This window comes from Passer domesticus, chromosome 9 (genome assembly GCF_036417665.1).
Source record: "Passer domesticus isolate bPasDom1 chromosome 9, bPasDom1.hap1, whole genome shotgun sequence".
Taxonomy (NCBI): Eukaryota; Metazoa; Chordata; class Aves; order Passeriformes; family Passeridae; genus Passer; species Passer domesticus.
This window is the reverse complement of record NC_087482.1, coordinates 16,428,212-16,445,940: the sequence shown is the minus strand read 5'-3', so window position 1 is coordinate 16,445,940 and position 17,729 is coordinate 16,428,212. Positions and strand designations below refer to the sequence as shown.

The 17,729-nt window shown below is 41.9% G+C and overlaps 1 protein-coding gene across 1 annotated transcript; it reads right to left on the bottom strand.

Annotated features, from left to right (window-relative positions):
• Positions 1 to 1,508: 1,508 nt before the first annotated feature.
• On the bottom strand, positions 1,509 to 11,154 carry LOC135307690 (IQ motif and SEC7 domain-containing protein 2-like). The gene is made up of 4 exons (XM_064432096.1): positions 10,726 to 11,154; positions 9,721 to 9,897; positions 3,517 to 3,566; positions 1,509 to 2,103 (listed from the first exon to the last, which is right to left on the bottom strand). Exons 1-4 carry the CDS (start codon positions 10,745 to 10,747, stop codon positions 1,654 to 1,656), a joined length of 699 nt encoding a protein of 232 aa, XP_064288166.1. The 5' UTR covers positions 10,748 to 11,154; the 3' UTR covers positions 1,509 to 1,653.
• Positions 11,155 to 17,729: the final 6,575 nt, after the last annotated feature.

Sequence of the window (17,729 nt, the reverse complement as noted above, 5' to 3'; positions counted from 1 at the left end):
TTTTGCTCATCCTCTTCAAGGTTTGCTTTTAGGCTGGTACAGTTTTGCAGTTGTGATTCCTTTGTCTCTACTGTTTAGGTGTTAAGTCCTTGCAGTGGCTCAAAGTGCTGAAACTACAAAGTAGGTGCCATGGATAACTTTGTACAGGATTTCGGGATACAAATTGTAGAGAAATTTGCAAATTGTTTGGTTACAACACATAAGCAACAACAGCACAGCCTATTTTTATGTGATGTCTTGCAACTAACTGGACTATGGAAGTGAAGGTTTGAGCATAAACTCAGCCTGCTGAGTGCTGGGTGTTTCAAACTAACAAATGTGATGAGTAAAAATGGTAAAGCCACTTCATTGCTAGCACATGGCTACATGGAATTACAGATTTTGAATTTTTTTTAATATATATATATATAAAAAAACCCTATACTAAATTCTAAAGCAAACCTTCAAGTTTTAGAGCACTTCCACTGGAAACACTCTGGACTAGAATTCAGCTTTGCTGGGGGTAAAAATGAGCAATTATGGTAAACAGGAACCAAAGTAACTGAGAAGGATGGAGGTTTGCCATTTTCATGTTTGAGATGAATGTTTTTGCAGTGTTTACATGCACCTGGCGGAACTCTTCCCATGTGCTCGTTCAATCCATATGCTTACAAAAGAAATGTGGATCATGTAAATTCACAGTTATCACAGCCTTTAAAGTGTCTAAAAACTTGTGTGACCAATGCTCGGGGGTGCCCCCTGGTAGGTGGGCACCCTCCATTGCTACGGAATAATTACTGCATCTTAACGAGTTTGCTTACCTGAAATAGCAGAGCAGCTCTAATACTGATTACGTATGATATCATCGTGTTAATAAAATAAGGATTTATACAAAGCAGTATTGGACTATAACATTTAAATGCTATGTTACTTGGCACATTTAGTAATGATTGCTTAGAAATCTTAACAAGTCCAGGGGACTTGTGATGAAAATACTGAAATGTTTGAAATTGGTTTCTAACGTTTAATGGTTTTGGTCTACTTTCATATGCTATTCATCTATTATACTGTCCTATCAAGTAAGTGGAATTCCTTGTAAAGTCTATATTGCTAGTTTTGTGGACTGAAAAAATTTCTTTCCAAGCACAAATGTTAACTATACAGTATATATATATATATATATATATATATATATATATATATATATATATTTATATGTATATATTTATATTATATAAAGTTTACTTACGTACTTTCATCAACCATATCAGGTCTACTTATTTTTTTTGCCCATTGAGAGTAAAAGAGCAAGAATGCAACACTTGGTTCTGTCTGACTTTTTTCCCTGTTTTTTTTCCATAGGCTAGCTTTTCATTATGTGTGTAAAATTGTCCAGGGGTTTGGTGTAAAAGGTAGCTTTCTTCAGATTCAGCAAGCAGCACGTTGTCAAGGCAAGTTTGGAAATAAGAACTAACCAGATGGTGGTGAACATCTATCCAGTAGATAAGTAAAACCAGTATGGCCTGGGCTAACTGGAATTATTTTATTTAGTAACAGCAAGCCTTTAAGCTCATTAAACGGCCTGGGTAAAAACTGACGGTGTGATTTTGTTGCTTCCTCTAAGTGCCTTTGCAGCTGGGTTTGGAACTAGAGTCACGAGGAGGGTCTTTAGGCCTAGACTATGGTGCTGATGCCGCTGTGTTTGGGCTTGGTGCTGGCGGCGGCGGGCGGCGGGGGCGGCCCGTGGTGGTGCGGGCCGTGGTGCGGGCCGTGGTGCGGGGCGTGCGGCAGGTAGGGGCCGTGCCCGTGGCCGTGCCCGTGCTGGTGGTACTGGTGCGGGTGCGGGTGCGGGGGCGGGTGGTAGTGGTGGTGGTGGTGGTGGTAGGGCGGCGGGTTCTGGTGGCAGAACTGCGCGTGGTGCGGGTGCGGCGCGGCGGCCGCGCCCTCCGCGTGGTGCGGGGTCTGCGCGGCCGCGTGGCTCTGCGAGGGGGGCTTGCCCCTCTTGCTACCGAACAGGGACCCTAGGAGTGAGGAGGAGTTGGGCATAGTCTGGTGAGGGCGAGATGGACACTCTCGGGTTGATGTAGCTCTTCGGCGCATGTGAGGACTGCTAATGATGGACCCCTAAAAAGAAATTAATAGAAAATAAAAATTAAAAAAAAAATATCTTGAAATGTTCGGAAAGGGAAAAAAAAATTAAAAAAAAAAAAAAGAAAAGAAAAAGTTCACACTGACCCACAAACTCCTCCTTTAGGGTTAACATGGGTGGATTATGTTAGAGAGCTCTAGGGGAAATTTTATCTCCACCTTCCCTAAGTGGCCAGTGGGGCACTCATGCCCTTCTTAGAGGATGTTAAGCATTGGGTGATTTTCTCTCAATATTTTGACATAAAGTGATATGACTTCAAATTAAAAAAAAAAATGTCACGGAAATGTAACATGATATAAGACCTACGAGTGTGTTTTTAAAGGCAAAATACATTTTAAAATACTGCAAAAAATACCATACTTGCTTTTTTACCACAAAAAAAAGCGCTAGATTAAATGCAACCTAAATAGTTAAACATACAGCAGCAAATATTACAGTTACAGCTCAGATTTTAAAATGGTATTTAAATATTTATTTATAGCAGTTTTCCACTACTATATATGACAGTGCTGCTTCTCAGGCCTACCTCTGCATTTTGTGTTAAATGGAACCATACCATTTTTGCCACTAACATTTCTATGTGCTTATATTTTTCTGACCTATGGTCCAACATTCTCTATTATTTAGCCTGGAATTTAGTTGCTGAAGTTGAGGGTTTGTATTTTTAAAGAGTTATGGGACACAAGAGTAGTTAGGCAAAGTATGCTAGATTTAAACTGTAATCTACCTAAAGCAAACACAAAAAAAAAAAAAAAAGAAAAAAGAAAAAAGAAAAAAAAAAGAAAAAAGAAAAAATCTGCAAGCTGAATTCAGAGACATGAACAGTATATATAAATGGTTTGAAGATGAATGAAATCTCATGAAATCCACATTGAATTCACCTATCTGAATAATTTTTTTTGTCCTCCCATGCCCTATCTGTGCAATTCCATGGTGTCATGACTGCATACATTTAGCAATTGAACTCGAAAAGAAGCAATGGGGATGGTTGAGCATGACAGTCAATAGTTGTAGCTAAATATCAAACAGCAAGAACAGTGTACTTGGTAACAAAGAGCAAGGTGGGCTTTTAAGCTGGGACCAGACTGAAATGGTGGCAAAAAGACACATCATATCCATTTAACCATGCTGGCAGGAACAAAGGGAACAAGGTTAGCTCAAACCAAAAATGGCATTGCTCTAAAACAAGCTGTCAGTGCTTTGTAGGCTGGAAGAATACAGAGTGAATAGCCTAGGCATGCATTTCACTCGTGGCAGGCAGGTTATATATATGTGTATATATATATATGTTAGAAGAAAAAAGAGCAAAAAAATATGTATGTATATAAAAGAAAGGTTTGAAATGCACATCATCACATCCAGCTAGACATCAGGAACTTCCTACTTACTTCCATATTGCTGTCTAGCGATCCTGCACTGCTGCGTCGCCCACGCTTGCCTGCCCAGGACATGCAACAGCAGAGATTAGAGACTGCGACACGACCGGCGCCAGGAGCCGCGGCCCCACAGCCCCACAGCTTCAGGGCCGGCAGGGACAGCAACTCCCTGCACCTGCCTGCGTTTCTAGGGGATCAGTGGAAATTTGGAGAGCTGCTGGTGCTGGGGATCGGCTCACACGAGCGGGGGGTGATTATTTTGTTGGTAATTTGCACAACTTTTGAAGTAGAGGTGTTTGGGCAGCTGGGTTTAGTGCTGCGCTTGTGATGCTGAGCAGCAATGATTTTAAAGGGTTTGGTTTACTGGAAGCTAATCGGCCATGGAGGTTTTTTTTTCTTTAAATATTGAGATATAATTGTGGGGTGGCATTAACTTAAATGCAAAATTTAACGTTGAAATATTCTGAACTTCAGTGTGGGGCACTGTGAGGGCCATCGGTTTTATCAATTAATCCGTTTTATCACTTCATCGGTTTTATCATTTTATCGAATTTATAATTTCAATTTCAGCTTTGAACCTCAGTGGATTTCATACAATATTCTTTCATGAAGTTTAAAAAAAAAACTAAACTTAATTTTTGATCAGTAAATCTGGAATCTGTCTTGACATTATGGCTAGATTTTGTTTGTTTAGCTGTGCAGTGCTTTATCTTTAAGCATGTTGGATTTGTACTCCAACAGTCTCAAACTGCAAAAACTTTTGCCTAAACCCACACGTGAAACTCCAGACAGTTTGCCTAAAAAGCCAGAAGAGCTCAGTGGCTGGATAGGACACAGGATCTCAGATTTTCTTTCTCACTTCACAGCAGAGAAAATAGCATCTGGCTGCAGTGGAAATAGAGATTTTTAGAAGATAACTTGTGGAGCTTTGCTTTGCAAAGTTTCAGAATACTTTCCTGGCAGGGTGCAGAAACAAAGCTGAGCTTTGAGGAGCCCTCCTGGTGCTCAGAGCTTCCCTAAAATCTGCAGGGCTTTCGAAACCAAAGCTTTCTCAGCACTCTCTCCTTGTTTTCCTGCAAGGCCAAATATCAGTCTCCACCCTGCATTGGCTGCATTCAGAGTTTTCTACACTGAGAGGTAGTTTTGGCAGAGAATGTGAGGATTTCAGCATCACTTAACCAATTAATGATGTACCCTCATCACAGACACCCCAAAAGCACCTGTGATCAGAACTAGAGAGCAGTGGAACTGCTCATAGGGCAATTCAGACTACCCAAAGGATCAGGATGACCAAAAACTACCACCTGCTGGATTTATAAGCATAGTATTGACCTGGTTGGTCACAGAACACTGCCCTGAAACAAGTTTCTTGTAAGAGCTACAGTTCCAGGCTACTGGAACATTCTCCCCTCTTAAAAAGAGTTGCTCCCCAGTACAACCCCTCTGCAGTGACATTAAATTGAGGGGAAGGCGTTTGTGGTCAAGGTGTTGTGTTTGACTTGAGAAATTCATTGGGATTTGGAACAATTTCCCTGGATGGGCTCTTTGTCAAAAGCTCACTGCTTCATCTCCTGCTGCAGTTTTAGCCTCAGCCAAACTCTACTATCTTATGAGTCCCCCAAGAAAAACTGGGTTTGTTCATCCCTTATGTTGACTCCTAGTCAGGTTTGATATTTTGCTGCTCTGATAACGGGATTAGTACTGATTAACACTCCAACCCCTCTTGCTTGCTGATGCAAACACACTGCGGCAGCCACCTCGGAACTTAGCAGTCAGGGTTGCAAATAAGACTGAGAGCTGACACGGGGCATTAAACGTGGCCAAAAATGAAGGAAAACACAACAATCCAATGCCTTTTGCATATGGCAGGAGTCACAGTCTGATCAAATAACCACGGACACAGTAAATACGGACAGAGAGCGACAGATGGAATTTTGCTCAGAATAACTCCAGGGCAAAGTAGTACTTGCAAAGCCAAGAACCAACAGAAAAATCCACCTTAAATGCCTGTAATTTCCCTCAGATAGGCACTACTGCCGTACAGAGGCTTAGTTCTTTTTCTTAAAAACAAATTGATCCCGATTCTGTGCTGACATGCAGTGTGGTGGGTTTACTCAGTAAATCCCCTGGAGCATTCCCCCTGCCAATGTGTGTTTATTCCAGACTGTTCCCTGGTCTTTGGGATAGCATCCCATCACAGAAATGCCTCCCTGGAGCTCCAGCCTTCACATGCATCTCAGGGAAATTCTAAACTAGAACTGCACCCAAGCATGTACTGGCAGGATAATTAGTAGCTGTGGTACAAAGCAAGGTGGTATTTATCAAATCTGAAGATTAGTTTTGCTTAATATATTAAGCTTACTTTAATATTTTAAGGCTGTTAGAGTGGACTTTAATTTATAAAAATAAATTTTCAATTAATTTAACCTTATCTGTTAGATATGAATATTCCTTGCAAGAAATATCTTGAACTTACACAAGTGTATGCCTCATATATGAACATGCACTATATAGGGCCAAGAACATTTCAAATTTATAGTAGAGATATGAAGTGATTACAAGATTTTTACAAACTTAACCATGCCAAAAGAATATTGAGCTTCATTAATAAAGGCCACTGCACCTTGCAGAATGGATGTGTGCAGGACACATCACAGGATGTGTGGTGATCTCACAGTTTAGGCTACAGATCAGCTCAGTACATGGAAATATTTCTCACTCCTGCTCTGTAGTTCTTGAAACTCTTCTGGGCCAGTGAGATAACTGATAGCTAAAGACTATCAATGATTTGATATTATGATTTAGTATTATGATTTGGCTTTGAGTGTCTTGGGGGAGAAAGCTTGGAAAAAAGTTTTAAGTTAAATTACTCTCTCCAATGACTGGAGAGACCACTTTTGAGGGGGAAAGTACTGTTTGCCACCTTTACATTTTCAGCTTGTTTCTGTGTGAAACAGGTACAATCTTAAGATTTCACACTGAAACAGAACTATTTTAATCCTGGAAATACCTTTGGTTTTGTTTTGATTTTGCAGTAATCTTTTTTGGCCTGTGGCTGTTTTAGACAAGCCCAGCTCTCAGTAACAGGAACCACTGCACCACCCTCACCTGGTCAGTACTACCTGGCTGTGCCAGTTGTGGAGTACTGGGGCAAACAAGAAAACTGCAATTTTTAAACCAGTTCAGTGTGTAAATACTACTCCCACCTTACAGATTAGTGATGTGGGAATAAAGTTTGAATTCCTCTGTAAACTCAATGTAAAAGCACTGGGTCCCCCAGCAATTCAAAGTGGCTGGAATTCAAATTGAAGAACCTAAAATCAGTGCAATGGGACTGTTTCTGGGAGAAACAGAATGGGAAACACAGCCAGTCCAACTCTTTCTGCTCTGCTTTAGTGACCAAATCATTCTTCCTGTGGAACAGTGGCCATGAGGGGACATCACACTTTTCCCATCTTTCTGTAAACTCATAAAACTCAGCTTTAGATTCATTAAAATTTGCCTGGCTCTAATATTTTTGTATAAATTAAGAATTTCAAGGTCTGGAAAAAATAAATTCAGTTCTTCCAGCTCAAGAATGTGCAATAAAAATTATACATTTATCTTTAGAGAAAAATAAAGCCCTAAATATTTTTGACATATTCGCATCTTGGAACACTTGGATGTCACATTCTGTTTTATATTCCATGGAAAGAACTGTCAAGGCACAAGGAACAACAGCATCTCCCAGTGAAGAGATCCTCAGCACACCCTTCCCACAGCTGGGAGTTGAGCTGCTGTGGCCAAGGCATGGAAACACTCTCAGGAAAGGATACCTGATGGACACATCCTGCTTTTCTGTGCATGCCCAGCCTAGGAGGCAGAATCAGTCAGGGTATTTGCTAGATCTCAGAAGCTGCTGAATTGTCACTCAGAGAAATTTAGTAATTTCCACAGCCTCCATTTACTGGGATGTCTGGGGGACAGCAATGGATTTTTTTCCTAAATAGTTCTGTCAAGTACCTGTGCAGCCAAATGCTGTTCAGTCACATTTCCCTTCACTGAATAAACAGTTAAAATTTTGAGTTTGCAATGTTCACTGGACATTTACCTGCCTTCCTGCATAAATATGAAATCAGGCCATTTTCTCTTGTTTGTTAGATTTATTTTTGATTCAAGGTAGAAAGGTCTCTCTAAAAATCTACTTTCCTACAGGCCCACACACTCCTGTTCCTCCTCCTTGTTCATCCTGTGCTTCATCCACAGAAGGATTTGAGGGAACCTAACTCAGGCCTGTTTTAGAGAAGCAATTTAATATAGGATAATCACTGAGGGGCAGTATCTTCCTAACTGAAAGAGATTTCTTTGCTTTTCTGTGGATCACTTCTCCCACATTAAAAATAAAATTAGCCTCACATGCAAGCTATTCCCTGAGAGAAGGCAGAATGATATGGATCATCTCCCTTAAGTCATTCCACCAAATAACACAGCAAATAACAGGCTGGTTGTTTCTCAAGTCAGTTGCACTGCACAAGACCAAACAGAAGCTCTCCATAATTCTCAGTTATTTCAGGTTAAAATTAAGTTTAGTTGGGTTTAACAAACTCATTGATAAACCCTGCAGTCTGTGAGTGATTTCTACTTTTTGTCATGGAAAAAGGTTATTTTCAGTAAGAAGCATGCCAGTTGTAGGCATGCCCTGTGAAATGTGTTTGTGATTACAAATGTTGGTTTGTTGAATTAAACCCATAATATGAATTCAAATACATGGCAGTGTTTGAAAGAGAGGGATGAGTAATTCTAATGGAATGAAAAAATTAATCAGAAATCACATTTAGGGGTACAGATACCCACTGAACTCACATATTAACAATATGGTAGTTCTCATTCTAATGAAATAAAACCAAAACAACAGAAAAAGATGAAGTATCTTCAAATCTGAGAGATAAGAGTGGTGAAGACTAGGGCTTGATCTAAAATCCGCTGGAGCCAAGCAAGCACCAATAGTCAACTTCAGCCTGATTTTGGATCAAGGGCCTAAGTCTTTTTAATGAAGCACATGGAGATGTGAGTATGAAAGCCTAAACAGAGAAGAAAAGAATTGAAAGAGCTCACTCTCTACATATTTGTATGCACATACATATACCCACAAAACACAGGCTATCATTTCAGTTTACAACAATTTTATTTATTGCAGCATAGCTAATGTCTCCTCTTTAGTTAAAAAAAAAAGGAAATAGGTAAGTAGTGTCTACTACCAAAGATAAACAGAATATTGAAATTATGACTACACTGGACATCATCACTGCAATTGAAAGAACAAAGCAGAGTATGCAACACAGCCTATGAACTAAAAACCAAATAACTAAAAAAAATGGAGTTGCTACTATCTATGGAAGTACTTTCTGAATAGTGGACATGGTGTTCAGATAAGAGTTCTTGTCAGTGACAGGAATCTTTAACACTGAAAGATTACATGGCTATGCCAGGTGTGAGGCAAACCATCAAATAAAAACATGCCCAACTTCCCCTGGCTTGCTTTGGCTAACAAATTGTATCACCACTGCTTTCCAGTCTTTAACCAGTTAATAAAACTTAAGACACATCAGTGGCTTTGTGAGTTATCAGCATCCTTGTCCAATAGGGCTTCTTTGGTTCTGTTGCAAAGAGTACTTCACAACAACCTCTTTTTGCAAGAATTAGGAACTGTGTCTGAGTTACAGAACCAGAAAAGAGCATCAGGGGCACACTGGTGTTACACAGCTCTAGAGAGAATTTAGTAGGGCTTCACTCAGTTTCATTCATCGAGGTGGTGACACAGGTACACTTGAGCACAGAGTACACAGAAAGCGCTCGTCACACAGAGACCAGGAGCTTTCCTTCCCTTTCCAGGCCTAGTCTATGAGGGGGAAAAAGCAAAGGCAATGAAAAAAAAAGAAAGGAAAACCAAGTGAATTGCTCCTAGCACAAGTCAGTCACTTCTGTTTTATTAAAAACTTACAATTTTTCCTCTGTCTTCACTGTCCTTTAAAAGTTTCTATAGCAACCTACAACGGCTTTAATACTTTCAAACAGCAGCCGCTTAACAGAACAAAGGTAAAAAAAAAAAACCCAAAACAAACAGAAATTAACCACGAGCCGAGGAGGGGGGAGTAAGGAGCTACTTGGAAGTGTAAGATTCCACCACTGCTATTTGTGGAGGCATGCAGCGAGCCGGGGAGGAGAGGCAGCTCTTACCTGCTTCGGACAGGTCGCGCAGGGAGGAGCTGAGCGCGCTCCGCTTCAGCCCCTCGCCGCCGGCGTAGCTGTCGTCCAGGCACGCCCGGGGCAGGGTCCCGTTCCCGGAGTCCTTCTTCAGGCTGGAGCACTGCGACATGCTGGGACGCACCACCCCCTTCTGCTTCTCCAGCTCGGCTGCAACACACACGGGGGCTTTTACAGGGGTGTTTGTGGGCATGAAACAACCCAGAACGTCCCACAGGGAGTTTCACCCCTCTACCCACAGCTGGATTTCTCTTTTGGGAAAATGGGATAAAATTTCATCTTCAGACACTCACGGGACTACCAGCAAAATGTATCGGTTTGGACCATGACTTCCTTACTGACCACAGGAATTGCAACCCGGAAATGAAGAAAAATTCAATGAAGCTTATTGGAAGAGCCATCATTGGGAATTTCAGTGTGAGGTAAATTGCCCTTAAAATTCCTGCTGTAATTTGTGATACAAATCACAGAGCCAGCTCTCCTCTGTCCACATTATCCCTAAAATTCTTACAGGAATTTATAGTACAAATCACGGATCCATCTTTCTTCTCCACATTATCCCTAAAAATTCCTGCAGTAATTTATACTACAAATCACAGACCCAGCTCTCTTCTGTCCAAATTATCCCTAAAATTCTTCCTGTAATTTATGCTACAAATCACAGACCCAGCTCTCCTCTGCCCATTGTTATTTGCAACTTATCCAAGATGAATTCCACTGCAGCTACACTGCAGTAAATAGTAGTCAATGAACTCAGCCGGGGCTTAAGGCATTATTGGCTTTTTCCTTCTTCTCAAGATAAAGTCACAGAAAAACCCACATTATTTTGAACTTTTACAGAGTTCTAATGTGTTATACTCTTATACTTTTTATTAATGGTAATTTTTAATTTAAAATTTAAATTTTCCAAGGGTAATATTACTTTTTATTATTTTGATTAGCTGGAAAATGCTCCATTATATGTACCTTTGTACTTACACTCTATTCTGTGCTTTTCCATTTCTTGAACTTCTGCAATTGATTCCCTCAAATCATCTGTAAACTTCTTCCTGTCCTGAGGATTTGGTGCATTGAAATTTATGAGTACTTTGATATCTGCTCCTGGAACAGCTGACGTGAGCCGAATGCCATTGGGATAATCTGGAAGAAAAAGGCAAGAAAAACTAAGCTCTGATTAATACAATTACTTTTCTTTTAATAAAAATACCCACAAAACCGGAAAGCTTTTAGTAATATTACCACAGAGGATACAAAGTCAGAGAAATAAAAGTCTGACAGCATAAAATTAGAATAAAAATCCCTAAGGTACATTGGAACAGCCTAACTGTCAAATACTGAACAAATACTGAGAGATATCTTTATGTAGCTGCTGCCCTTAAGGCACAATATGCAATATATATCAAAAACAGTAGGAAAAAAAAAATAAAAATCTAAGGGGATATTTTTTTTTCATGGAACAGATCCCATGATCACCTTATCCACTTGTGACCAAAGTTTTGCTGAGTGTAAAGGCTACTTGAAGACATTTCAAATGCTACAAATGATCTTTTACTTTTAACTCACCATTTGCGGGTGAGTTGACACACAAACAGGTACAGATTTAGTATTTCCTATTGGATTGTTCTCCCTGTACATGCTACTTTCCTTTTTTTCTTTAAAATGAAATTAAAAGTATCTGTGAAATCACATACTGAAGAAGTAAAAGGACTGATTTGGTTTTTTCACCCTTCTTTTGACCCATATGATGGACTTTTAATAAAAGGCAGATGTTTCAGGAAACTGTCTTTGCCTCTTTTCTAGGTGTACTTCTGAAGTTTTAACAGCTGGTCAAAAATACCTCCTGGTTGAGACAGAATGTTCATTTACAGAAAGATACTCAGAATGAAAATATGTTCTGTGTTGAGAGCTTTGTAACAAGCTAGCTCCGAGCTAAAGCTCACAGTGAGATTAATTTGACCAAGATAGAAAATGAGGGGAGCTGCCTTCCAATTAAACTGTGTCCTTGGCCCGCGGATGAAGTAATGCACCGAGCAGGTGGTGGAGAAAAACAGCCTGGGAAAGTAATAAGTAGTTATACCAAAATAGCACGTAAATAGCTGATAGCTAGTTAGCCAATGGTGAGCTGGGATTTTGCACTATGCATGAGCTAATTAAAAGGTGTATAATAATCGGTAATTCGGGAATAAAGACGAGACTTGTCGATCATCATATGGTGAGCAAGTCTTCCTTCTCCATCAAATGGTGACCCCGACGTCGACGACTACGGACAGACACGGCTGCCACGGATGGGGAAGTAGGAGCGGGTCCTTCTGAAGCAAGGGGGGGGACGGCAAACGACATCTGCGGGTCGCGGCCCTAGGAGCTATAAATATAGTCCTAGCCTACGTGCTGCCGAAGTCTGTAAGCCTTGCAACAGCGCTGATTAGAAATGGAAAGGCAAGCAGCATATGATTTATTTATTTGCTTTTTAAAAAAGCGGCAGATTAAAGACATGGACTTGCAGAGAGAGCTCCCACAGTTGTTAGATTACGGGTACGCTACAGGGTTGTTTTTCAACCCCCATACGGTCCATGAGCTAACAAAGTGGCGTAAGTTCGGGACCAGGAGGGCGGTTACGCGCACCGCGGGACAGCCCGGGGCAGACGCGGAGGCGAAAACGCATATGCCGGCGGCGCTCCCGGTGCTGCGGCGGCGGAACGGACCGAGCGCTGCGGAGGCGGCGTACTCGGTGCCGGCGGTGGTTACGCGCACCGCGGGTCCAGTGACACGCGCGGTGACAAAAACTCGCACGGCAGCTGTCCGTGGGGAAAGCGCACAGATCGTGAGGGAAGTGCCGGCCAGGGCCAAGCAGGCCAAAGCGAGACGCGGCAGCCGAATAGGTGCTAGCGGCAGCGGACGCGCACCAGTAACGCAAAACCCGAAAGCTGGAGCTAGGAGGGCTTTTTCACTTTTTGCAAGCGCACAAAAGCACCAGCGGTGTGGGACATTCTCCCGCTGGCTGCGGGTGTTGGCGCAGAGCCAGGGGGAACCAGCCCGAGCAGAGATCCAGGCCGAGCGGAGCCCAAAGGAGATCAGGGCTGCGCGGGTCCGGGCGAGAGCGTTCCTTTCCGCACCCCCAGGATAGCGCAGACTGAGGCTGTGCCGGAGCAGGCAGGAGACGGGCGCGGGCAGACATTCCTCAAAGCACCGCCCTGTCACAGCTGCCTAGCAACCACAGCAGACAGCCCATCGCAGCAATTCAAACAAGTGTCTGAGAAAAAACAGGTCAGGAATTTCCTTCAAGATCAGGATAGAAAACTTCTGAAAATTCACACAGTGCTTCATCCAGATGTTATACGGGGCATTTCACCCAACTGTTCCACTGACTTTACAGTTTGTTTACCAGTTTTTTTTGTAAATGTGTTTGCTTTTCTAAAAGTGATTGAGTATTTGGGTTTGATGGCTTTGAGTTTGATGACTTCATTTCCTTTCCCTTGCCTGAGGCGAGAACAACCTTTTAGGGGGGCAGAGTCTAAGTAAACTTCCTAGTTTCTGTTTGGACTACATATGAGAAGATTTAAACTGTAATATTTCTGTATACTATGGGCTTTATAGTCTTTGCTTTCTTCTATTCATTAAGAGATGGCATTAGATAAATGGATGTAAATGTGCTAATTATTTTGACTATCCTTAATTTAAGTGAAATTATTTGTGTTTAAGATTATCTGTCATCTTTTTCAGTTTTGTTTTAAAATATCTATCCAAGATTCAAAGTTTTAAGAATTATTGATATTAAGTTTATAATCTTTGTTATTTTTAGTTTTTGTAAGTAATGCTGATAGATAGTGACTGTTGTTAATACCAGATGAATACTTTGGGAAGGTTGTCTTAACCCCTTCAAGCACTTCTTGTTAAGGAGTTTTCAGATTTTTGTGATAAGAATTATTATTAAGATATTGTTGCAGTATTTACAGCCAGCTTTCATGTGTTTTTCTATTTTTTTCGTGTGATCACCTACAAGACACGTGTCTCTTTAAGATCCTGTCTTTTTATTTCCTAACTATTTTGATGTTTCTGAGGGTTTTTATCCAAATTGCCAGTTTTGTAGTTCTTTTAATTATTATTACAGGAATACTCCGGCAGAGAATTCAAGAAGTTTGCTGTGTTTGGAAAATCTCTGTCTTGACAGAAACTTCAGAAGGATTCAATTATTTGCTGGTTTGATTGGTTTGTAACCCTAAGGTTTCTTGTTTATAACAGTTGTTTTTAAAAGTCCTGTTTAAAAGGTATGTTAAGTGATACTCACCAATTAGAGTTCGAGCTCTGGCCAAGTTCTAACTCTATTTGGATGGAGTGACTGACAATCAACCCAGATGTTTTCTGCATCAAAAAGTATTCAAGTCCTTTTGACTTGGCGATTTGACCATCTATGACAGCTGAGCCATTTTCAGAGGTAATTTGGAGAAACATGAATCCGGACATGGTTTCTCCAATTCTCTGTCATTTTAAGGTTTATCAGCTGTCGCAGACTCTGGGATAAGAGTTCAGTGTTGTAGTGTTTAGTAATTTTTTGATTTTGTATGTGTTGTTGATTGTGTGTATTATCTAAATTAATTCCTAATTACTTTTATTTTAACATTTCTTTATGTAACATTGCAAAATGAAACCAGGACCCATTTTTCACCTCCAGGATTTTAAGAAGATTCTTCAGTCCTGCAGGGATGTGGGATTTGTTTGTGTTTTAACAGGTGCCCTGTCTCAGCTTGAAAAGAAAACGGGGGAGCTCAGGGTATTGGAGTGGCTCTCTCCACCGCTACAGCAACAGAGAACTGTGAGACTGAAAATTGAAATGATTGCATCCCTCATAAAGAAAGGACGTTTTAGGGCAATCCAAGTTACAGGAGCAGAGCCTTCCACAATACCATTGCCCATCAAAAAGGACATGCTTGACTGGTATTTGGTGAACTCTGGGGAGCTCCAAGAAGCCCTTTTAGGAGCTGGAGCTGTCGTGGAGACTGGGAAACTGCATCCTAGTCCCCTCCAGTGGATGACAGAATGGGACTGGATAACAAAGCCCATTCAGAGTCTGTCACCATTAAGGGGGGCTATCACGGCCTTTACGGACGCTGGTAAAAAGTCCAGGAGAGCAGCCGTGACATGGAAACAGCAAGGACAGTGGCGACAACATTTGTTAGATGCAGATGCCAGGGACAGTCTACAGACATTGGAACTTTTAGCTGTAGTATGGGCAATGATGAATTTAAAAGGTCCTTTGAATATTGTGACTGACTCCCTTTATGTAGCAGGAGTAGCTGCCAGGGTACTATACTGGGGGAGGGGATATCTTTGTGTTTCCTCTCCAACAGGACCCTTGTGGATCCCCGCGAAGTGGACTCGAGCTGATGTTCAGGACCATTGCGGCCTTGTCACCGGAGGACAAAGAGAAGGTGCACAACAAACTGACACTGATATTGCGGCCCTATTTGCAACACCTCCAGCCCTGCTCTAACGACGCGCGATGTGCCTGTGTTCATCTTCCTGACGATTGGATCGAGTGGTGTCAGGACCTTACGGTAGAAGTAAAAGCCCCTCAATCACAGCCATGCCTGGACTGTGGGGACAATAAATGTGCTGCCTGGATCGTGCTAGACTGTGCTAGACTGTTTTGGTTGGAGCAATCGACCGTTCGGCAGAACTGGTGCCCAAGCTGCCGATTCTCCTGGAACTTGCAGAACTCGTGGCAGCAAGCACTAAGGGATTTTACAGGGCTTGATTTGAGAGGATCGTTAGACTTGTATGAAGCCCCGGAGCAAATTATTTTGGCATATGTTACTTGGCAACTTAAGACCTTGTGTGAGCGAGTAGAAAAGCAAGTGCGTACTCACATAATAGCTTCGCGCTGTCGAAAGCTTGTGCCCCTCACACAGACATCCACTGTAGGACCGATTAAAAAAGACTGTGGGGTTGAGGAGGCACTAGACGACTGCATCAAGCAACTTAAGTCCTGTTCTCTTCGCTCCAGAGGGACTGCCAAATAGGGCAACCCACATTCTGGAGCAAGCTGAAACAGGTAGTAGTAGCTACACTTTTACCTGGAGGGGCAGCTAATAAGGCCATGAATTTGGCCAAGCAATTAGGCTGCTGGGCCAAAGACGAACTGAACGCCACCTCCCAGGTATTGGACATGCTGTCTCAAGATGTACAAAGTGTAAATCATGCAGTATTGCAGAATAGAGCAGCAATCGATTTCTTATTATTAGCTCAAGGCCATGGTTGTGAAGAATTTGAGAGTATGTGTTGTATGAATTTATCAGATCATTCTGTATCAATATGCTATAGAGATATTGTGTGATAGTATTGCTAATGCTTGTATTACCATGCTTGCTTAATTGCATACAAAGAATGGTGAGTCAGATGATGGAAAGGGCTTGGAAAACAACACTTCCGGCTCAAAAAGAAAACGGGGGAAATGTTGAGAGCTTTGTAACAAGCTGGCTCCGAGCTAAAGCTCACAGTGAGATTAATTTGACCGAGATAGAGAATGAGGGGAATTGCCATTCCAATTAAACTGTGTGTCCTTGGCCCACGGATGAAGAAATGCACAGACACAGGTGGTGGAGCGGGATAGCCTGGGAAAGTGGTGATAGTTATACCAAAAACAGCACGTAGATAGCTGATAGCTAGTTAGCCAATGGTGAGCTGGGATTTTGCACTATGCATGAGCTAATTGAAAGGTGTATAATAATTGGCGATTCGGGAATAAAGACGAGACTTGTCGATCATCATATTGTGAGCGAGTCTTCCTTCTCCATCAGGCACGCGTTGTTTCCTGTGGTGGTCACACTGGGGTCTTTGGTGGTCTCTGAGGCTGAAGGCTGTGGTCTTCCTCATGACTGAACTTTTGAACTTTTCTCTATTGTGCGTGCACTGTGGTCCCCTGGTGCTTATCTGAGTACGTCTGTTGGTTTGGATCAGCTTGGAGACAGAGGAGCTCCTTAGTCTAGGCTTCTTGCATTCCCTGGTCTTCTCCTGTTATGAGTAAAACACTCATCTGTAGCTATGATATTTTATTAAAAATCCTTTCCTAGGATTTTTCCCCTCCTGAGGAGCTGAGGGCCTCAGGAAAGAAATGTAAACAATAACTGTCTGCTGCTGTAGAATGCAACAGGTGCATCTTCCATTGGTCCATGTGGATTGTTTTCACTTGATGACCAATCACAGCCAACTGTGTTGAGCCTGTGAGCAGTCACAAGATTTTTGTTATGCATTCCATTCTATTCTTCTTCTTTGTAGCCTTCTGGTCATTTTTTCCTCTCTGTTCTTTTAGTATAGTTTTAACGTACTATTTTAATAGAATATATAATAAATCAGCCTTCTGAAATGGAGTCAAGCCTCGTGTCTCCACACCTGGGGTGTTCGCCCCAACAGATTATCCATTTTTTTTAAGGCTGCAAAGTTAAACAGGTTGGGCCAGTTGTTGTGAGTTGAAATGTTGACTATTTGTTGTTGCTAGCTTCATGTTGCAATCACCTCTTGTTAATAGTTTTTCTTCAATTACCTGTTAATGGTTAGAAATCAAGCGCAATTGTCCCCCTGCTGCTTCCCCAGAGCCTGCAGGTAGCAGGGTGGGGGTGGTGACATCAGAGCTAGTATGCAGATGAGAATGCATTTCACCAAATTTTTCAATTTTCCAGGAAAAAACCCCTAAAAACATTGAGCCGACATAAAATTAAGAAACCTAAGTAAGGTCTAAAGGTGAGGAACTTAATCCAGTATCTGCTAAGATCCTTTTTACTCCTCACCCTAACCTGAAAGGATGTCAGCTAGAAAGAGGACCTGGAATGTTAGACCAAAGAAGCAGAATTCCCACTACTCCCTCGAGGATGGAAGCCCCAGCTCTGCCTGCATACCAGCGGACACAGCTGCATCATCATCCTCCTCCTCCGTGCCACTCCTGGGAGCAGCAGGGGTGCGGGCGACCTGTCCTTTCTCCCCAGCCTGAG